The 24,308-nt window shown below is 33.6% G+C and overlaps 1 protein-coding gene across 1 annotated transcript in view; it reads left to right on the top strand.

The window, feature by feature from the left end:
- Positions 1–22,959, top strand: part of LOC123701361 (protein kibra) — a 73,467-nt gene extending 50,508 nt beyond the window's left edge. Inside the window, exons 4-20 of the mRNA XM_045648794.1 lie at positions 3,522–3,630; positions 5,754–5,928; positions 6,612–7,454; positions 7,743–7,848; positions 8,405–8,507; positions 13,348–13,443; positions 13,827–13,928; positions 14,340–14,457; positions 14,893–15,070; positions 15,496–15,649; positions 15,995–16,086; positions 16,467–16,609; positions 18,013–18,123; positions 18,628–18,735; positions 19,111–19,263; positions 19,831–20,022; positions 20,625–22,959. Coding sequence (XP_045504750.1) covers positions 3,522–3,630; positions 5,754–5,928; positions 6,612–7,454; positions 7,743–7,848; positions 8,405–8,507; positions 13,348–13,443; positions 13,827–13,928; positions 14,340–14,457; positions 14,893–15,070; positions 15,496–15,649; positions 15,995–16,086; positions 16,467–16,609; positions 18,013–18,123; positions 18,628–18,735; positions 19,111–19,263; positions 19,831–20,022; positions 20,625–20,916 — 3,075 coding nt within the window. The 3' untranslated portion in view covers positions 20,917–22,959. The remainder of the gene's footprint in view (positions 1–3,521; positions 3,631–5,753; positions 5,929–6,611; positions 7,455–7,742; positions 7,849–8,404; positions 8,508–13,347; positions 13,444–13,826; positions 13,929–14,339; positions 14,458–14,892; positions 15,071–15,495; positions 15,650–15,994; positions 16,087–16,466; positions 16,610–18,012; positions 18,124–18,627; positions 18,736–19,110; positions 19,264–19,830; positions 20,023–20,624) is intronic.
- The last annotated feature ends 1,349 nt before the right edge of the window (positions 22,960–24,308 follow it).

The following is a 24,308-nucleotide window of genomic DNA, read 5'->3' as shown; positions in this document are numbered from 1 at the left end:
AATTGCTTCCGAAGCAAAACAATTTGCATAACCTCTGCAAAAGGTTTTAATTTAAATACTTTTGGAGTTTCGAGAATGATATCGAAATGGTAAAAACTATATGAGTTTTTAAATATCATCTGGATAGGGTATCATTTAGTGTGGAATTTAAATGAATCGCATCCTAAAGCTGTATAAATGCCTAAGTTTTGCCATTTAACGCATAGCAGATGCTTTGGCTTAGACTTGAGTTCACCGGATTTTTTTGTAGGCGTAGCTCAACAAAAAACACCACACTATTAGTCGTACATACCACTCGCTGGAATGTAGGCACCGGGCCAAATTACCTGTCTGCTATGTACCGCTCAACTTAGAATATTATGAATTACTTTTATACGTACTCGCCTTATCTTTTTACCGTCTAGAACTGTAGCAGTTAATTTCACCCCTTTTGGAGTTCTCGACTTAATGAACCTACCTTCAATTACTTTAACCATATATCAATCGATGATCGTAAATTACAGAGGCACTATCAGTCGTGTCTTTGTCTCCTCCCTCTTCTCTAACACACTTAACAGATGTCTTTAAATTATACTCGTCGATATCTTAACGATAAAGCATTAAGATATTTAAATATATTATACACGCTACAAGTTTACTTTGTAGAAATTGTGATGCGAAATTATTGAGCTCACGACTAAGTATAATCGAAATATTATGTAAATTGAGACGACGCGTAATTATTCATAATGTTGTTCTTCTGTAAACATCACCTACGATGATGCTCATTTGAATACGTAGGATATAGCAATTTTAGAGGCGGCTAAGCTGGCGTTAAGCGAGACAGGACCGTAAATCCGTTAAGGAATTCCGGAACAAAAATGTACGCGTCTACCTGCAACATGCCAGATGTGCTCGGAGCCGCTCACATTCCGACATTAAACTACGTAAATTGATTACGTGGAAAATCTGAGAAAATCGCGCATAAGTGCCAGCATAACTGTCGTGTCTTCGCGTCGCGACGGCTGATATTAAATTGTTGGATAGCCGACATCAAAGGAACTACATTCGGTCCATATGTGGATAAATTGATTGGAACGATGTTTTGTTTATTTATTGCACGTGTACGCCGTATGAAATATTCGTCTGGCCGGGTCATGTTATTAAAAGTTTTATATCATATTCTGGTTTTTTGGTATGCGCTTTAAATTATAGATATCGAGGCATATTTGATTTATCGATATGTTTTTTTAATATTTTAATACAATTTGGTGTAATAAATAATGTAAGTTTACCATATTTTAGTCGTTTGAATTGCGATTTTTTTCGTTTTTCGATCATTACACCAGAAACCTTTTTAAGTAGTTGAGAGAAATGGAATGAGGAATTCTTTATTGAATGATTCGCGTGCGGAGGACACGGGACGAGGTCACGGCAGTCCGTTACGGAGCCGGGCCGGCATAGCTGACTCTGCGTTTCGTCGAACTTATTACGACAGATGGCCAAAGAGGAGGCGGGTGCGGGACGCCGGCCCTTCGGAGAGATCGACCTCCGAAATGCGCCCGAGATTGCATTCTTTCGGCGGCGCGGGCGCATTCCTCTGCGCGCCATCCGAGCTCCGCGCGTCCGCGCCAGTCGTCGCTCGCCCTTTTGGGGGTTAAGATGTGTCCGTTGCGACGGGCGTGCACAATGTGGTCCCAACCGCCGCCCCCAGAGCCCGAGCTGCAGCCGACGATCCGCGCGCGCGCCGCCTCCGTCGGCACCCACCCCTGCTTGCGCAAGTGTTCCCGGCAGATCGCGAGGATGGTGCGCAGCGAACCCTCCGAATATGGAGTCAGAGTTGACCCCACGTCCACTCGCCCTCCCGGTCTGTGCGTCCGCGACGAGCCGCAGTATCAAAACTTAGATGAACTGCGCAAGCGGCCGGAATACGCTAATCTGGATGAGATCAGTCGCGAGTTCGGTTATCGTTTGTGTCCGGAAGGTCAGAACTTGGAGGATGAAGCTATCTATGAGAATATACTTTCGGTTAGGCAGATTCGATCTGCGGAAGTGCGTTTAGTGCCAGTGTCGGAGGTGCCGTACTACGAAGGCCAAGGTTACGTGGCGACCCAGGTGCTGAGCAGGAATGGCACGTTCCCGCAGTGCCCGCCGCACACATGGAGCCGCCTGCAGCATGCCGGTCGGATGACGGGGTCGTTGCGGCTTTTCACTGTAAATATTTACTTTAATCATTGTTTAAATGTGGTTTAATATTCGTAGAATAATCTGGATAGATAACAATTCTATCGAAACTACGAATATACATAATATTCTAGAATTATTGTAAATACTCGAACGTACTTAATATAGCTTATTTTATTTTAACATCAAGTTAAATAATCCACCAGTAAGTCAAGTTCAATGTCGCATATTAGGGTGGCATTCGAGTCAGGTTTAGCGGAGCTAAAACCGGCGTGTAAAAGGTCGGACTGTTAGCGGTAATTTCATTTATATACGAATTGAATTTCTTTCGCGAGCAGGATACGTAGAGATGCGGCCAGTTTTTGTGCACATTCCGAGCAAAAACCTGCGTATAATGCCTTCTGTTTGCGCCCGCAAAAACTAACTCAGAGTATTCGGTTTTAATAACTGGTTAATCTCCGAACTGAGGAATTTGTTATGACTCCGTGAAATATTTGGACCCTCTTTACGTTTAATTGCATATAATATACATGTGAGCTTCTTCACGTTTACACAGCCATGCCGTTTTTGAATTATCAAACTTTATGGTTCATTTTATTGTCGGAATACTTTGTTTTTCGCGATACTTTTGTGAAATACAATTAAATGTTATGCTCGTTTTATGGGAATGTGAAGACGTGATATTTTATAATTAATGAAAAGGAATATTTTTAAATTATATTTTTTGCTATCCTTAACCAATGTACCTATGTCTAGATTTTATTGGAATCTGATTTGTTTTCACATAGTTTAGTATATAGGCACATAAATTACATATTTTTATTAACTATTCAAAACCTGATTGATTGCAAATTATTTACTATTCGATAATAAAGGTCAGTTTTAAGATTTATGAATTAAAATTCTACTTTTGATTAAGATTAAGCATATCTTATATATTGGGATAACCTATGACGTCAAACATAACTATAATTATTGTGTATCAATTTAAATAATTACACGTCAGAACAATTGTATGTTTGACTTTTATTACCCGGATTTAGATTTAAAGTCAGTTAATTGTAGGTGTATAAAATATTTTTGTTAGAGGATTATTATAATTATCAAAAGCAAAGAATGAAGTCGGAAAATAACATATTTAATTAAATATTGAATGTAATCTAATTTTAAACCAGAATAATACTGTATCTTATTATATATTTTTTTATCGTTGAATTTTAATAAGACAATGCAAAAAATTAAACTATTATTTTTCATAATAAAATGTATAGCTCAAATACAAAATCTCAAGTATATTTCCTTAATATTTTTATTACTATTTCCACGTTATATTTTATGAATTATTTTCTTTTTTACAGGCAAAACGAGAAATGTACGATGTAAAGAAGCAAAGGCTGTGTCTAGCTCAAGATGAGTACAAACATCTAAACAACGCATTATCGACCCTCGCAGCTTCTAGAACCAGCTGTAAGTTTTATATGAATTAATAAAACGGCTGAATCATTTTTGATGGAACTCTTGTAAATAGATAGCTTGGTACCTGAATGATAAATCGTGAATGTTCAAATTAAAAGTTAGGGCTTACGGAATATTTCTACTATCATAGGACAGACTAAAATAATAATCCAAAAAATTATAGAGCGCAAGAGCAACTTTAGTCTCCGCAACTATTTTGTCTCTCCCATCAACTCTATGGGCTAGTAAGAAAGTGCGCGCACGTAGCGACGCAACTCCCCGTCGAGTTGATGGGAGAGGCAAAATAGTTGCGGAGACAAAAGTTGCTCTTGCGCGCTAGCTCTTAAAATGAAAATCAAACACGAATGCTGTAAGAATGCATCAAGACTGCATAGAAAATCTATTCGAATACCTAGTATTACCTATTAGATGACTATCGAGATTTCCTTTTGAATAATACAATAGATAATTTATTTGCATATCTGTAGAAAAGCTATTTTGTATGCGTTGTATTTGTGGAATGTGAATAAAAGATAATTGAATTTTATCTGCAGTTATATTTCGAAGTTAACTTCAACGGATGTGAAACGCAATCTGTATAAAGTTATTTAATTTTTAAAGTTAATTCGTTTTCAATATTAGTATTTTTTTATTTGCACACATACATTTTACATAATATCTAGGACGAAATTATGGACTATTTGTTATTAGATAGGGATTTATTAATTACTAGCTTTCCACCCGCAGCTTCGCCCGCGCAGTCAAAGAAAAACCCGCATAGTTCTATGTATGTTTATGGGATTTCTGGGATAAAACCTATCCTATATCTCGGGGTAAAAAGTAGCCTATGTCCTTTCTCGGGTATCAAAATATCTCTATACCAAATTTCATGCAATTTGGTTCAGTAGCTCAGGCGTGATTGAGTAACAGGCAGACAGACAGAGTTACTTCGCATTTAACATATTTACTATGGATTATATAATTACGTGAATTTGAAATAATAAATAATCTATGTGCATACAAAATTACTGGCAATAGCCAAATAGTTTGTTTTGCTAATAATATCATATCTAATATTAAACTTTATAATACTATAAATGTATAATGTATTAATATTATCGTTCATCCATCAAAAATGTATAATCTGTAGTTTTTTGCTCACGCTTAGTTTACATTCAAAATACTTTGAAGGTTAGGTCATATCCAAAAGACATTGAACTTTTGTGTTCAAGTTATTTCGTGTAATGCGAAATGCACAATTATGTCATTTAAGTTTAACATGTATTGTTTTATATTTTAATTTTTTTAAAGGTTAAAATAAAAGTAGGTACTTATTCAGTAAGTAGGTACCTAATTTGAATGGTGAAATACAAAATTATTTAAGTTTTATGTGAAATGTCGTTTTATTAGAAAAACGGTGCATTGTCATAATATGCCTTGAAAATACAGTTAAGTGCTAACAAATAAATTCTAAGTAGGTAAAATAAGTTAATTTTTTAAACCGTTTAAAAATAAATACAGTTAAATGAACAACATAAAATGACATTTTGAGTCTAATCCGACTTTTTTTTTATATGATTATGTATTATTATCTATTATTTATGAAATTCAATAAAAGACATTGTTAATATTTTATCCTCTATTAAAATTGCCTAATACAAACGAAGATTATTCAAATGTATTCGATGCAAGATTAGAAATTGTAATGTACGTATCTCTGCGTAGACGCCTTCTTCGAATTGTGTGTGATTACTTTCTTAATAGGATTAAATTTATTTCATAAGTATGCATATTTATTAGAAATAAACTGAATAATGCAATGCGAAACTATATTCCTTTTTTCTATCACTGCACTTTTGATTTACAAATATACAATTACCTAGGTATGTATTCAATTAAGATTTACAAAATCTTTTCTGAAAACTGATATAATATTATCATTTTTTTTAATGTAAGTACATATTCAATTTAGAGGAAAGGTATTTGGTAAAGAAAAGAAATAAAAGAGCTAATATACTCGCATACTTTATTTTAATTTGATAAACAAATCTACAATAGAATATGGAAAATAAGTTTCATAGACAAAATTATATTTTTATATACAGCGTGTTCTCTAACTTTCCAACCTCTTGCAGTGTGTTCATCAACCACCTCAGTCACGACCACCTCAACCACCTCACGGCACGACCCAGAGCAGTTGCGTTGCGAAGTGACGCAGGCACGGGGTCGTGTCGCTCAACTGCGCAAGGAGTTACGTCAGGCGCGCGCTGAGGTGGCGTGCGCGAGGCGCGGCGTCGACACACTCGCTGAGTTAGTACCACCCTGTATATTAAATAACAGTTCGTAATATTACAGAAACCTTGCACTAATATAGATTTAAAATAATACACTTGATGAGTGAGTACCACCCTGTATATGTATTAAATTCATATTACACTTACAATTCGTTACATAAAAGCAATTACACTGCACTGTATACTAACAGTTAAGAATATTACATTAATTAGCAGTAAGAGTGAATTTTGTGTACTGATTTACAATTATACACTTGCTGAGTTAGTATCATCCTGTATTTTGAGTAACAGTTCGTTACATTACAGAAATATAGATATATTATACAGATTTAAAATAATACACTTGCTGAGTGAGTAGGTACCATCCTGTATATTGATTTAGAACATATTAATTTTACAATTCGTTACATAGAAACAATTACACTGCACACTTTAAGAGGAATAAGTATACTGATTTACAATAATACACTTACTGAGTTGGTACAATCCTGAATACTGAATATTCCACCACTGATAAAATTTTGTCTTATAATACTTGTAAATTGAAAACATTCTGTATAGGTTTTAATATAGCTATGAAACATTTGATTACATTACACTGCACTTATTATAAATTTTGTTCTCAAGCTTTTTTCAAGCAATTAATTTATATGCAATTAATTTATATGAAATATACTAATAACCATTTCAAATTTTCAGAGTGGAACAAAAACTCAGCGCACAGCAAGGATGTTACAACATAACCGAGGCGCAGGCCATCATGACTGAACTAAAGAACATCCAGAAATCCCTCACCTCAGGCGAGAAAGAGAGAGCAGATCTAATGCAATCACTAGCCAAATTAAAAGACGACCTCACAAGGTTGCAACTAGGCGAAGCTTCCCCAGACCTATCTACATTAAGCCTGCCTCAAGAGAAACTAAGCACTGCCTCGCAAACGGACTTATGTTCCGAACTAGTACCAATCGGTACGAGACTAGCTGAAATGGCGCGGGTTCGCCTCCAATACGACGAAGCTAGAAAGCGGATCCAGCAGATCCAACAGCAATTAGCAGACCTTGAAGATAAAGTGCAGCCTGGACAAGCGGAATCAGATAAGGACCGCTTACTGCTGTTCCAAGAGAAAGAACAGTTGCTACGGGAACTTAGAAGCATTACTCCAAGGACAAGATCGAAACAAGAGATGTGCGATATACAGTCAGAATGCAAAAGACTGGAGCAAGACTTGAAGAACGCATTCGAAATGTCCAACAAATGCATAGCGGATAGATTGAGGCTACACGAAGAAAAGCAATTGCTGCTCCAGCAATTAAAGGACGCGTTGACATCAATGACGACGTTGGAAGGGCAGTTGAAGACATTATCAGCGTCCACATTATCAGTGTCGAGCAGTTCGAGCTTGGGGTCCCTTTCGACCGCGAGTAGTAAGGGCTCTTTAAGCTCGGGGATCAGCTTTACGGATATTTATGGAGGGCCGCAAATTGCGAGCTTCCAAGCGGATAAACCTATTGATATGGTCGATCTGCATAGACGTGTTGAGAGGTGAGTTTTTTTTAATTATTTGGATGTTTAAGTAAATGTTACTAGATAATTTGTTTTGTCATGTCTTTGCGTGTACTATTTTAACTAGGTATATTAGTAGTGTTTAATAAATACCTTTACGATTTAGTGAATAAAAAACAAATATTGGTAATTTTTTTTTTCATTCTTTCGGTAAATTAAGATCACTGATCTACCTGTCTAAGAACAATCCATCCAACTCATTATAATTTGTTTTCTATTCTTTAAATATTGTAAAATAATTGTGTAATAATTAATTTATTATTACAGATTGCTCCGAGGTTCAAGTGGGGAGGGTGGTTCTCAACCCTCTTTATCACCACGCAGCAGTTTGTCCTCTGCGAGTCCTCCACCACCACCACCCTCTTACACACAGGTGAATATTGCTATAGTTTCGCCTATGGTTTTGTTTATCGTTATTTGGGTATTTTTAACCGACTTCAAAAAAGGAGGAGGTTATCAATTCTACCGGCCGAATTGATTTTTTTTTAATGTATTTACACCGATTACTCCGAGGTTTCTGAACCGATTTACGTGATTCTTTTTTTGTTCGATGCGAGATAGTGTCGAATTGAAAAATTTTATTCGGATAGGCCCAGTAGTTTTTATTTTATGAACATTTTTGTCTGTGTAAATTTTGCAAGTGCAAGTTTGAAGTCGGTTGTTTTTAACGCAGTTATCACTTGTTATGTCTAAGTCTTGAGTTATCATGTGGGTTAGTGGCTAAAGCTATGTCCTTGTCTGATGCTGTATGTCTATGTCTTCTGTATCAATGTCTATGTTTCAGTTGTTTATGGTATCTACATATATCTATGCCTATAGCTCGGGTATTGGGTATATCTTTATCCATATTATCTTACAAATTTTTCCTAGTAATGTTCTAAGTAATTATTTTAGATTATTATTTGACTGATTCAAATATTGTCTTCCAGGTGGAAAGACAAAGGCGACAACAACGGGAGTTAGAAGAGAAATTAGCTGAAATGCGGATAGGTGTCGCCACTGGACTGAATGAAGTTACTGGATTGGCTACAAGTAAGTATTTATTAAATTCAAATTATAGCAAAATCAATTGAGTTTACGTGAAATAAATTCCATCGTTTTGAAATAATAAATTTGATAAATGAAGGAGATTAATTAAACTCCATGCTAATAAAAATTTTAAAGCCTCTTGCCCATCCGTTAGCATGTTTGTTTGTATCCTTCTTCAACTAGGTTTATAGTAATATCTATTTTTACATCTACGACTAGGGCTATATTTTCTTTGTCTAGTATTTGTATGATTTTGTCTACATCTATGTTTTTATTTATATTTATACTAGCTTTCCGCCCGCGGCTTCGCCCGCGTTTTCAAAGAAAAACCCGTTCCCGTAGGATTTCCGGGATAAAACCTATCCTATGTTCTTTCTCGGGTATCAAAATATCTCTATACCAAATTTCATTCCAGTTGGTTCAGTAGTTATTTTATTTTTATTTTATTTATTTATTTCTGATTCCTTACAGCTATTCATACAATAATTACATAATAATAGAACAATACGCCAATAAAAAGGAATTCCGTTAATAGAATTATTATAAAAACATATTGTGACAAGGAAAATCGAGTAAGAAAGTAAGAGGAAAAGATATACGTTAAAATAATAATTAACAAAAGACTCTTGTGATGAGTGTAGGTGTAGTAATGGTGTGTAATGGGTGTGTAGCACAGAACATATAATGGAGGTTTGAAAACCTCCTTTATCTGTTCTGTGGTGTGTAGTCTGTTGTGAGTGAGTGAGTGAGTGACTGACTGATTGACTGAGAGTATGTATGTATATAATTTAAGTAACTAAAAATTAAGTACTGAAACCTATAGTTATTATTATTAATTATTGGAAAAAGTGATTGCTTTTTTAAAATTTGAGCGAGATGTCTTAAATATGTCCACATTAGAAAATTTCTTATTATATATATCTGGCAAGCGGAAAAGAGCTGAGTGTTGCAGATGCCTGGTTGATGCAAGCGGTACTCTGAATAAGTGTGTGTGTCTAGTGCGGAGTGATGGCGCCTGAATAGATATATTGCTGAGAATATTCGGGCAGTCCAACTTATTGTTTATAATGTCATAAAAGAGCATCATATCAATAATATCCCTTCGCTGTTCTAAGGTATTTAATTTGTGGAGTGCACAAGATTCGAGATAATCAGCTGGATTGGCATGACATAAAAAATTTAGCTTTTTTACAAAGATTTTTTGAATTTTTTCTAGCCGTTCAATATGACAACGATAAATTGGACGCCAAATAGAACTCGCAAATTCGAGCACACTACGTACATACGCGAAATATAGTACCTTTAAACATAGAATGTCATTAAATGCATCACTAGTGCGAAGTATGAATCCTAGATTTTTATAAGCTTTTTGCATGACAAACTCGACATGATCAATATGTGATAGTTTTGTGTCGTGGATAACACCTAAGTCCCTAATTTGATTTGTTCTTTGGAGCATTTCATCATTTAATCTATAATCAAATTTAATAACATTATTCTTCTTACGTGTAAAAGTGATTATTTGACATTTGTTGATATTAACCGATATTTTATTATTTTTGTAATAAAGGGAAAGGCGATTGAGATCACTTTGCAGTTTTAAACAGTCTTCTATGGTGCAGATTTTTTTATAAAGCTTCTTGTCATCGGCAAATACGAGGAAATTAGAATTAAGAAAGCACTCATATAGATCATAGATAAAAACGTTGTAAAATAACGGTCCGAGATGTGAACCCTGAGGAACACCGGATGTCACTGTAATAAAATCTGATCTGTAACCCCCTACTACTGTTGCTTGACTTCGATTCTTTATATAGGACTCCGTCCATCTTAAGAGGTTGCCTCTAATACCAATGGCAAAAAGTTTCATTAACAGAATATTGTGATCCACCTTATCAAATGCCTTCTCAAAATCCGTATAGATAACATCAATTTGAGAATTGTCATCAAGGTCTCTGTTTATGTCATGCGTAAACTCAAGCAGGTTGGTGATAACGCTTCGCGATTTAATAAAGCCATGGTGATTATTAGGGATGCATCTTGAAGCACTAAAATATATGTTGTTAAAAGCAATACGTTCTAGAAGCTTACCAAATATATTCAACATTGATATTCCTCTGTAATTCGTTATATCGGTTTTAGATTTACTTTTATGTATTGGTACGACTTGCGCCTCTTTCCATCTGTTAGGGAAGATACCTTCCGAAAGAGAGCGTTTAAATAATATTAAAAGGGGAGATAACAGGCCAGATTCACATTTCCTTATAAAAATTGCAGGTATGCCGTCAGTTCCAGCCCCTTTCCGAGGATGAAGTTGTTTAAATATTTTTTTAAGTATAGTCACGTTAACCTCAATGGAATGAAGGTTATCGGACATATTAGCTTCTTTAGCATAGTTGGGGATAGTTTGATCGCATGGCTGGAATACGCTTCGGAAATATTCGTTAAACGAGTCGCAAATATCTTGTCCGTTTGTTAATAGACGCCCTTTATAATACATAGTCTGCGGCAGACTATGGTCAGACCGCTTGTTTTTTATATAAGTCCAGAATTCTTTCGGTGAATTTATAATGCTATTTTGACAGCGGTGTATATACTTATTGTATGATTCTAATTGTAATTCTTTAACACGGGCTCTGAGAAGAGAGAAAGCGGCATAGTCACACGGATTATTAAACTTTTTCCATTTCTTATGAATTTTTGATTTTTCCTTAATAAGATTAATTAGTGCTGGTGTATACCATTTGGGATAATTATACCGAGACGTAAGTCTGACAATAGGAATATACTCGTCAATACAGGAATATAAAACCTTATAAAATGCATCAACAGCCTCATTGACAGTGCCTGAATATAATAGCTCGTGCCAGTTAATATTTTTTAACTTATAGTTGATCCCGTCATAATCACCCTTAAAAAATTTCCGTACCACCCGGGTTTTACATTGTAAAGGTTTTATATATAAATCATTAATAATACATTCGAGTGGACTATGGTAAGGATCAATATTTACTAGCGGCTTAGAGCTTATGCTACAGTGTAAGTGGGTATTAGAAAGAACGAGGTCCAGAACATTACCGCATGTATTCTGAAAAAAGTTGTATTGCTTTAAACCCAGTAAGTTAAATGTGTCTAGTAAAATCAAAGCAGAGTTATAAAGTTCGGAGTTGCATTGTTTTGATATATTAAAGTTGTCATTTTTCCAACTAATAAAAGGAAGATTGAAGTCGCCGGTAACTAAAAAATTGTCATTAATATTATTACTGTAAAAATCCTTTAAGGCGTTATCAAAGTCTTTGAGTAAATGGGGAGCGTCAGAGTTAGGTGGTATGTATACTGCTATAATGTGTAAATCTTTGCTACTGTAGTTTGAACTGGTATTAAAAGAGGATTTTGGAATAGTCAGCCAAATGCTCTCCGATTGTGTGCAAGGTGTAATATGACAAAAAGCCGAAAGACTTTTTTTGACACATATTAACACTCCTCCACCTCTCTTTTTATGTTTACGGTCGTATCTGAAAACGTCATAATTTTTATTATTGCAGATTTCTGTGTTCAATATACCATCGCAAAGCCAACTCTCAGTAATAATTATCAAGTCGTAACTACTACTTTCAATATTTTTATAAAGTAAATGTAATTTAGTGCGCAAACCACGAGCATTCTGATAATAAATACTAAGAGTATTTAATACTGCCATTGAATTTAGTTAAGAATAAAAATAAATAAAATAAACGCTGACGAGAGAATAATATATCAAGAATGTCGTGGCTACGCAAAATATACTTCGGTGCTACTATATTATGTTTTAAAATGTTGCAGTACAATGTTAATATAATAAAAAGTAAATGTATCGTTAGAAAATACATTGTACACAAATAAATCATAATATTGAGGGTAGTTTGAAATAGTGCTTTATAACTATGCGGTGTTGTAAAATGTGGACATACTAACAGGGGTGATAAACACTTGGTATTGTGAAGTAATAGATATAAAATTGTATAAGTTTCAAAATTCATATAATTATAGTATAAATTGTGTATGAGTAGAAAGTTATAGTGTAATAATATAATGTTGTATATGGAACATTTGTAAAGTGAACTGGTATATCTTAACCTCGTGAAATTAATCTTGAAACGTAACAAAAGGCATATGAACAAAAGTTTACATTTCAAGATTTGCCTAAAAAATCCAACAAATCATTTTCCGAATTAATAGCCTTTGGTGGAGACTTTTCATTGCGACGAACATAAATAATACAGTTCCTCACCCAAACGTATTTAATATTGTATTCTTTTGCGCGAAGTTTGCAGTTGTTCAATAGGATTTTATTTGCTATTGTAAGGTGTTCGTTAACAAAAATTTTTGTCGCGTTGTCGGTGTAGTTGAGATCACTCGCGTTTAGTCCCTTCTGTTTATTGAATAATTTGAATTTAGCTAATAGATCGTCTTTACACCTTCTGTTTTTGAGCTTGGCGATTATTTTCCTAGGATGACCTTGTTTTTGTCGAATCGACTGCACCCTCGTAATGAACTCGATGTCTTCTTGCGCAAGAGTAGACCCGATAGTTGAAGATAGATGTAGGAGTATCTCAACTAAATTTTCATTCGACTTTTCGGGAATGCCCACCAGTTCTACGTTTAAAAAGCGTGATTTTTGCTGCGTATTTTGGTGTTCTAAGTTGATAACAGAAACCTTCTTCTCGAGATTGGAGATTATGATATCTTTTTTTGCAAGTTAAGGCGTGATTGAGGAACAGACAGACAGACAGACAGAGTTACTTTCGCATTTATAATATTAGTATGGATACATATAAATACTAATCTAAAATAACTTTTCCAGTCCCCGTGCAAGTACAAGGGCCAGGCCGGCCGGCTGAACCGCTATCACCAATCTCAGAGACTCCGCCACCATTATCACCCACTTGCTCTTCTAGTGGTAAGGAATAAATAAAAATATATCCAAGATTAAATGTCAATACATACAATGCTATAATATTACTTTCTACCACAGTTACGAAAAAGTACTCTAAGACTTTATTAATTTTTTGGAGAGTTGGAGAAAATACGACCAAATTTATCAAAATTTTAACATTTTACTTACATTTCAGTATTAATTTACCATTTGCCTTACTTTACTTCAGTATTCATTATCCCAGTTGTATAACAATTCCACTTTTAACAGTTTTAAATGTATCCGACCCTTTTTAATCTCTTATTAAACCTAGTTTTATGTTTAAACTTAGCTGTGTGATTAAAACTTCCTTTATTTAACCTACCTGTTTTAAACCCAGTTTTTTAAACCAAGTTCATCGTTCCCAGGTACGAACACTAGATCTGTATCAGCGGCGGTAAGTGACGAGTCGGTGGCCGGAGATTCCGGTGTGTTTGAAGCTGCACAAGCCGCGGATTGCTCTAATGCGGGTGATTATTTTCATTAATTATAAATTAAAAAGGGATTTATTTGAAGGTTAAAGATAGTGTTAGTAAGGAATATCCTTAGTATTGATGTAATTGTGAAGAAAGCGACCTTAATATTTATAGTTCAGGTGATAATTCCGTTTTTAGATTAGAGGTTTATTTATAGACAGTGTGCAATAGGAAGAAATTAACTTGCGGTAAATTTTGTCGTTCAGTTTTAATAAATATTTATAAACTTCATTACTTTACAAGAGCTTGAACAGTTATAATATTGCAGTTCAGATGAATTTGTTTCGGTGGAGTTAAAAATGATAATTATTTCCTTTTTGATATCTTTCATATGTTATTTTAAAATTAAATATTTTTTTCTTAAAACAAATAATACAATTTTAACCATCTTTTGTCCAATTACAGTGAACAGTGCACAAATTGAGATCAAATTGCGCTACTGTCCCGACGAGAGCGCGCTTGAGATCGGCATCATACGAGCACGGAACTTACACGCGCTTTACATAGACAATGACACTGAGATGTAAGTTACTTACACTTAACTTAGTTAAGTTATTGAGTGGGGAATATGTTGGGTAAAGTGTACTTAGTAGTGTATTAAAGTTTGGTGTAAGTGGGATAATTGTTGACTGAGATATTGAGGTGCTTGTGTAGTTTTTTGTGTTAGGGGTGCTTCAGGGATGTATGGTTGGTCCGTTCTTATTTTTAAATATTAGATTTGCCTAGTAAATTCTTTTCGTTGTTTTGTCGCTTAATTTTTAGTACTTTAAGACTCTATTTTAATCACTAAAAGTGTAGAAATTAACACCTTTAGCGGATTTTAAACGCGATTTATTGCTAAAGTGTTGCGACTAATGTAAGGAATCATCATTTATTAAATATTAGCTATATAACGGACTTCGATTGAATTAGATTTTTTTTTGGAATTTTCATTTGAATTTGTATTTTTTACTTTCAGTGCGGTTCGTGGAGCGCTAGTAGTGGGTGGTGGGGGTGGTATAGTGTTCAACACGCCAGCCCTCGCGTGGCGAGGGGCAACCCTAGTGTGGAGGAACAACCAGCGAGCCTCCATCGGCCCTAGGGCGTTAAGGGCTGCCACCTTGCAGATTAACTTGGCCGCTGATAGCGAATGCTTGGTTAGTTTTGTGAAAATACATTTGAATGTGTATTTCTTTGTTTTGTGGCTCTGCTTTTGAATAATTATTGTTTTAAAGTTAAATAATCTGATGTAAAATTGTTTTCATTCATTGCACTTACTTCTATCCTAAAATTAATAAAAGAAATAACATATTTATGCGACAAAATGTTTAGAAATATAAACTGGCGAATTCATAGAATTTTATTTAATGATCAAACTTTTGGATGACAAAGAAAATCAACACTTAATAGAATTACAAATACTAAAAAAATAACTAAACTAGCCAAATTTGAGTATTCGGCTACAGCCTTGAGTGCCATGTGAATATTTATAGGCGAGAGCGATTTTTACTGACTTCCATTTATCTAAAACTGTATCTAAATCAGTCCCGACTTCCTTTAACATAAATATATTTCCTTCTAGGGTTGTACACAAGTGAGCTTGGCAGATTTCGACCCTGACTCGACTTCGCAAAAGTGGTATAATGTTTTGAGCTTCAGAAGTATGAGGAGAGACGAAAGTTCCGATGAATCTACTGTTATATCTTCACAAACGTCTACTCTTACTAGGAATAGAGGTAAGTTTTGATCTACATTTATTATGTGATACATTTTTAGTTTTTTTTTTGTCGGAATAATACCTTAAACTTTGGAAAAAGGTTGTTAGAATGTTTTCTTTGAATTTAAAGCTGAAGGAAAATGATGCTATCGAGTTAATTTTACTCAGTAATATTAAATACTATAGACATTATGATAAGAACAATATGTGTGAAGACGAAGACATACTTATATAAAATGTTGATAAATGAGACTACTAAAATAAAGTAATAAATTTTTAATTTTAAAATTTCGTAGTTCCTGGAAGCATTACTCGAATTATACTTAAAATAAATATTTATTAACATTATTATTTATTTGACTAGGTCCAGAAAGTATGGCTGCCGCGGAATGTAACACGGAGTGCGGTGATGACTCCGCGTCTGATGATGATGAGGCTAGAGAACCACTTAATCAGGTGATTGGTGATCATTTTTATAGAAATAAATACATTTAAACTAAGATAGAGACCTTCTTGTTCAAATATTCAACCACACTGAATATGGTTGGATATTTGGACAAGATTGATGGATGTTCTTAATTTTTGTTACAAAGTACATATTATTTCTTTGAACAATTTTTTGTGTGTTTTTGTGTAAAAGAAAATGATTTTTTTATATTTTTGCTTCATATATTGTATATATAATTATCCTTAAATATGTTATCAATCCCATGATATCTTTAGATAGTAACTAGTATTTCAAACATTTGTTGTTAAACTTTTACAACAAAAATCTTTAACTAAAATAAATATATTTACGTATATAAAATAATGCTAACAATACATTTCACCAACAGATAGTAGAAGAAGATTCATTCGAAGACTACATTCCTGAAGAAGAGTTGAATCTGGAAGAGGAATACCTTCCTTCCACAGCAGAGAAGGAAACCAACACTGAATGTAACTTTTGTCCGGAGGGCGCTAGGCAATTGCATAGACGGTGAGATTTTTTTTATTATTTTTTGTGTTAGTTAAACTTAAAGATTTGTATGTACCCGTAAAAGTCTAAGTTTTTGGTCTGGTTGTGAAAGAACTTGATCACGTAAAATATTTATGGTTAATAGTATAATTGGTGATGTAGGTAAATTTTTTTGCACTTGAAATAAGAAAAAACTGTTGTAGGCGAAAATATAAAAATAAAATGCATAAAATCACAAAAAAAAATCCTAGTATCATATTATGTTAAATCATACACATTTTTTCTATTTTGACTGATCTATAAAATTCCTGAACTTTAAAGTATAATTCTAAACTATAATTTTAAAATATATAGACCATTTTTACTGGAGAATTTTCCAAATCACCTCTAAAGCATTTTGGAATACGTTTAACTATTATGACCTTAAAAAAGACAAAAAATCTGGAAACTACCAAGCCTACAACCAAAAAATTCTCCTCCAGATATTATATGAAGCGTTTCGAAGCGGACGGCCGACCTCAGGAAGGCAGGCCGCTAGCAAAGTAACTCTGTTACTGTATATTACCTGTATATATACTTAGGTACGTCTGTCTGTACGTTTGCACGGACTAAATAAAAAAAAAAGATTTAAAACGCCATTTTTTGTTGTGTCTCGATGTTCGCTTGTGTGTGCACTTATTAAAATAGGTTAAGTGAAATTGATGTCTTGATGTTGTTGGCTGTGTGCACAAATTAAAATTTACATGATTTGACATAAAAAATATTTTATTTGATATTTTTCCAACTTTAGAAACATATAGAGGAAATATAGGAATTGGTATAGATGTTTTTCTAAAAAAAAAAATCAAAAAGTCTTTTTCAATCATTGTGCGTTGCTGTTTTATATTTCTTGCAGTTTTTTATGTTTTCCAAAATATTAACATCTCAAATGGGTGTTTCCTAATGATCTCATTCTTCTTTTTAAAGTCTAACTCTTCAGTCGTCATACCATTTTAATGGTTTTCTTTTTCGTCATATTATGTTGAAACCTTAGGTTGAGACAGAATGTCAATTATAATAGTTACTCGTTTTGTTTCTTCTCTAATAAAGCTTTGTTTTAGCATGATTGATTGAGTGTTGCATGAACAGAGAAATCTAACATTAAAATATGTCTTCCATTAAAAAGGTTGCATGGCATGTCTTGTGTCATATATGCCCACAGTATATGCCTTTTTCTATATACTTATTATTCCCATATTTATGAAATTAATTTGTTTTGAAGTGAAGCTTCTTTAAGTGCGTTGATAGTAAAATTTTAAGGTCGCGTCATGGCATTACCGTCACGTCATGTAGTAGACCAAAGGAGTTTCACTTCTGATACGTACACTTTTTTTGGTTTTTATACATATTGTGGTCAAGATATAAATGATAATTATTTTTTACAGGAAAAGTCAGCAAGTAAGCACTAACCAAGAGGAGTCGTTGGCGACTATAAAGCGATCTCAAACTTTCTCACCACAACCGCAGAGTATCGGCAAAGGGCATTATATTTGTAGGTTGGTATTATTCTATTTTCAATCGATATAATATTACTTTAATGATTTTGATGGAATATTGCTGCTGTTAACATTGAAGTGTGAAACAATGTTAAATAATTTGGTAAAATAACACTCAAATTTAGTCTCTTCTTAGTTCGATCTATTTGATCTTCAATTGTATTTTTATCGATTATATCTATATAATTAGCAAGTTTTTATTATTTTTTTTAACTAATTAGTGCTTATAATTATGCAGTTTGTTTTTCTTTTGAATCTTTCGTTTCTGAATTTATGATATCTGAACCAAAAGTTCAATTTTTTTCCTATGTTTTATTTGGACTATATTATGTTCACTTTAACTGCAAATTAATTCTTATTTTCTTCACGTTCAATACTTCTTTATTTCGTTTATTTCTAATTCAATTCCATTCCTGCAAATAAATTATTTCATTTCATTTCATTTCATGTCCAGACTAAATTGTCATCATCAGACATTTAATTAATTTAAATCCAACAATACAGGCTAAACCGTTCGGAGTCGGACTCTTCGATGTGGCAAGGCGCCAGACGTCCGCCACCCCCCGCTGGTATTCCCTTCGATAGAACACTACGGGAACGACGCTCGCTTAGGTAAGTTTTAATTTTTTTATTACAAAATAATAATGAAATGTGTCATAAATATAAGGTTCAATTATAAGCTTGAAAAAAAAAATATCGACGCAGATTTTTTTTTAATTTTGTGAACTTTTTTGAAATAAAAAGTATGTTTAAAGCACTTTAGATGAATGCTTATTAATAAAATGTTGGTTGGTTGTGACCATTTTCTGAAAACTACTGATGCGATTTTGATGCTTTCAATTATGGATTCGTTTGAATTGTTGCCTAAAAATTTCTAAATAAATAACAGTAAAGTTTCTATGTCTGTATAATTAAAACCTAAACTACCAAAAAACATGTGAATACAAAAAAATAAAAAAAAATTTAACAAATCGAATCTTGTACTAGATGGGGCCGAGCCCGCAGCGCAGTAGTACGGCACAGCTCAAGACAGCGCAGTGCTAGAACTTCCTTGGATCTATCCCTAGATCTAAAAGCTCATTCGTCGAGGCTACAAGATCTTAGGCAGGAGATACAGCACCTTACCCAATTGAAGAAACGGTAATTTTTAATTTAATCAATTCTTTAAGGGTGATAGTTTTGGGATAAATGACAAGGGTTATGAATAAAAGTAAAGATATTTTGGAATTTGATTAATTATGTAAAATGTATTTTATTTGGATATTATGATGCCTTGATAATATGTATCCCTTATTCATCAAAACAAGGTTTCATTTTGATACAGGTATTCCACAAGGTTCAATTGTGGATCCATTTTTGTTACTCATTTATTACAATGGTAATAATGATGTACATTTAAAAATAGTGAATAAACCACATTTTATATAACTTACCTACCTTATTTGTTGTCTATCAGATATCATAGCTGTAAAATAATATCTTCCTGAAAGAACATCAATAATAAAACGCATATTTATGATTGTTTAAACATTGAACATGTTTCTAAAATCAATGTGGTGTTGTAACATTTTTTTTTCTATTATGATGGAAAGCGCTTTTAAATGAGATCTAGTTGAATAAATATCTGTTTGAGTTTTAACTAATTCTAATAACCCATGATTTAAAAAACAAAATTTTATATTTTATTCATTTAATAAATTTTTCCAGGCTAGAAGAAGCCTGTGCAGCAGGTGACCCAGCAGTAGCAGCGTGGGTGTCACAAGACGAAACCCTCCGCAGGCTAGTTGGCTCTCCCCCAGCTAACGAGCGAGTTGCTCGCCTGTTCCAGCGCACTTGCCGAGATGTGTACAGACTCAGGAAGTCTAGACAGGGGAAGAAACCGGATTTGGTGACTTTTAAGTAAGTTTTTATGTAAAAAATATGATCTTAAGTATCTTATAGGCTGTAGAGTTCAAGAAAAGATGGTGGAGACAGGACAAATTAGGTTTGATGACTTTAACGTGAGTATCTAGGTGTTAAAAGGGAAATTATAGGCTAGAAAGTGCAAGAAAAGATGGTGGAGATAGGAGAAATTGGGTTTGGAGACTTTAACGTGAGTATCTAAGTGTTAAAAGGGGAATATAGGCTAGAAAGTAAAAAAATAGGTAAAAAAAGTAGGAAAAATTAGGTCTGGTGACATTTAAGTAATTATTTGTGAAGTAACTACGATGATGAAAGATAGTCCGAATCTACCAGAGATGGTGGAAGCAGAAGAAAACACATCTGGTGAAGTATGTTGATCTATGCAGGCATTCCATGTAATTTAAGAAGATAAATTGATGACCAGTTCTACAGACTATAAAAGAAAAATTAAGGAAAACCATTAAAGAGTTTCAACTTCGTCTACAAAAATATGAATATGATGAAGAAATATGGCAATATAACCACTTCATAATATTCTCTATTTTGACCTTTTCATTTAAGATTATTTTCAATTTACTAATAAATCCTTACTTTTACAGAGAGAAAATGGCATTCTTCACGCGACCCAAAGCAACGGTGCCCGTACTACCAGACGACATGAACTCAGAAGACGACTGGGAACAAGACTTGGAAGAACGGTCTACTCCCGATGGACGGTCTTCTAAGACCTCCTTCGAGAGACAACAAGCGACTCAAGAAGAACAAGTAGTCGAATGTAAGAATCCGTGTATACCTGAAGATACTTTTGAGAATCGGGATTTGAAGATCAAAGAAGATGATGAGGTTAGGTACGATTTTGTCGTCGATAGAGTACTTGGTGTTCAAGTTTAAAAATCTTGTAATTTCAATATAAAATATTAGAAAATAAATCTGGCTTATTCAAAATGTTTGAAAATTTTAAATTGACATTGCTGAGGGTAAAGTTATTTTGGAAAAGTCCAATAATGGAGAATGTTGCTAGCGTGAAATATTGTTTAATTCTTTGGTAGTTATTGTTGCGATGTTCTAATGATTCCTAAATGTATATTTAAATTCCATGTAGTTGAATATTTTATAAAAATTATTGTTAAAAATTTGGATTATCTGGGTACAAGGTCTGGTTTTGATCTGCGATGTAGTATTGTCGATATTGAATGCCATTTTAAGATATTATTCGATGTATTCAGTAAATTATTTCGTCGATTTATAGAACTATAGTAGAAAATGGTAGAAATTAGTAGATTTCCAGTAAAATGTTGACACTGGCACCATTATTGTTCGTAATTACTGTGATTTTTATTGCCTATTGAGATTTCTGGTTAAAGACTGAACTGAAAGTGTTTTATTAACATATATATTTGATATTGGTTATACATAACGTACGAAGTGGGTGCCATAACAGTTCGGTTTGTTCAAAATGATGTTACGTTTATATATATTTTATATGTGTATGCGGGTTTGTTAAGTGCTTAAAGAGATAAAAAAACGACGTGTGTCACTCGGAGACTGGGGCGGTTGCGCTATTGCATGCTATGCCTTCAAGCCACACCTCCGCCCGTCGGAGTGGGGAGCGTGAGGTTTTTTCGTTACGGAATTTCTCGATTTGGTCCCCGCGCTCAAGGCCCGCGATAGAAGCTATACAATAGCTTAAAAACTTTGATGTAGTAGTTGTATTAGTGCTCAATGTTATGAATGATTTATTAAATTGACAAAATGTATGTGATAGTAAACACAAAAGTATTTCCTATAGGTTTTAATTGTAAAATGAATATACGTAATAAACAAACTGTATTTGTTATTAAATGATGCTCTATTTGACATCTTAAGAGCAGCAAGCTGCAACTTATAGTATGACTTTCCTCATAATCATCCTTTCTAACGCTTTCGGAGGCCCACATCCCTTCCCATCCCCTACCCATCCTCTCCTTCCCTATCCTCATTCCCTCTCATCCTCTCCCTTTCTCCCTAACTCCTTCCAAATCCCTTAATCCTTCTGGTAGGCAACAACCATAACCCCTGTTATGGTTTATGGGCGACGCAACCTGCTTACCACCAGGCGGTGCGTCCGCTCGTTTGCCTCCCTGTAACATAAAAAAAATTGTCAATTTTAATGAATGTTCTACGTTATATTGTTTTAACGGGGAAAAGAAAGCTGTTTTGTCTTTTTACAAGCACTTAACATACCCATAGTAATCATTCGTACAAAAAAGTGCCTTATTCGGTGCCTGAGCGTTCGTGCCATACGGGCAGACGTACAAGCGGTGAGTCACAATATATGCCAAAATATAGTGGGTTCGGTTCTCGCGGCGGCCCATAGTAGACCACCGAATAGCTTGGCCAAAAACGCTTTGTATATGGCGTGGGTTCGTGTGGGTTGACGTGTTTTGGGCTGTGTTTCTACCATTTGTATGGTAGAAATGTAATAGTAAATGGTGGAAATGGTGTAGTTTGTTGTGAAAATAATGAATGTTTGTGTAGTTGTGTATAGAATTATGATTGTAAAAGTAAACTTGTAAATCTGAAAATGTATCCGAATTAGGATGTATAACTATTATAAATAGAAATGTCGCCTAGTAGAAATACAGCCCAACACATTTATTAAATTATTCATTCCTTGACTATTATTTAATTTATTGTAGCCTCGAATCATTAACAAAATCCCATACATTTTACAAACAAAAATCTACCAAATTGGTAGAAATTTGTAAAAATGTTTCGAGGCTACATTTTGACGTTGGAAAACGTGCAATAAGCATTGAGATAATAGTACTACATATGGAGGAGACACCACGAACAAAATCTGTGCGCCATTTTTTTGCTCTAACTAAGTTTTAAAAAATATTATCTAGTTAGATACTTACCGATGAAAGTTATTCCTTTACACTTTTCCGTATTATTTGTACAATATCGTAACACACACGAAGGCATATTTGATGCGTTTCACTTTAAAACAAATAAAAAATGAGCGTGCAGTTACACCATATGGCGTATGTTGAGCGGAACATGTCGTGTCGTCTCCATATGTATATCTCAATGGCAATAAGTTAATTATCTGTAAATATTTCACTGATCATTGTATTTTAACCATTCGATCTGAATTTTAACTGATCAAGTTTCTCATTTCATTTAGTTATTTAGACGGTCCATAACTTTAATGTAAATTATGTAAAACATGTAAATATGAGATTATATAAGAATTCTGATTATGTTGTTCTATTAGGAATAATTGTTTGTATTAAGTTTTTTTTTATCAAATAGTAGTAAGTAGGATGTATAAATGTATATTTTATAAGTTTTTTTTTTTTTGTAATTACGTAGGTGAATTTGGATTTGCCAAAATAATATATGTTTTAATTCTTCCATTAAACAAAGGGATTATATTTTGTAAAGATGCCAATACTGACGATAGCAGTTAATATAAAAGTGAAAATAAAAATAATAAATTAATATTTTTCGTTTTATTATACCTACCCTAAGTACCTACCCCATATTACCATAATATTATATTATGCGATTTTGAGTCATTTTCTTGTGATATAAGCATAATTACATAATTAATTTATAGTCATATACCTTTATCTACTATAACCTTTAGCACCAGTAGTACAAAACGCCATTAATATACATAATGCAGAGAAAATGTGAAAAGCTACACTATATACCTAAATTATAAAGAGGAAAGAATTTGTATTTTTATGTGAGTTTCTCATTATGTTTGTAATGACAAATCTCAAAAATATCTTAACTGAATTTGAAAATAATTTACTTGGAGGAAACATTATTAACTTGGGGAATATTTTTTGTTTTTAATATTAATTTTTACACTATACAGTACACATGATCAGACTTCTAAGTAAGATGTCATAATTCAACTATCGTGAATGAAAAAGGCACAAATGAAAATACTCCCGGAGCGCTAGTAATCTAAATTTAATTGTAGGTTGATATATAAGTCTTGAACGAAGCTCAGTTTTTTAGAGCAAAGCAACCTCACGATTTGGAATATTAGCAACGGCGCCATTAGGGCGGCACCAAGTTACTGTAAGTATTTAATGAATTTAATGTGTATGTATTATGTAAGAAAGTATAGACTACTATATACATCCTTTTACAGTTTCCATAGAAAGCAAATAACATATTTGAACACATAAAATCGATGCAATTAATTTCAAAATTTTCCCAAAGAACTTCATATTTTCACCAACCTACAAATACAGTAAAAACATTTAAAACTTGCCAACCAT

The sequence above is a fragment of the Colias croceus genome, chromosome 21, assembly GCF_905220415.1.
Source record: "Colias croceus chromosome 21, ilColCroc2.1".
Classification (NCBI taxonomy): domain Eukaryota; kingdom Metazoa; phylum Arthropoda; class Insecta; order Lepidoptera; family Pieridae; genus Colias; species Colias croceus.
This window is presented reverse-complemented; position numbering and strand designations above follow the sequence as displayed.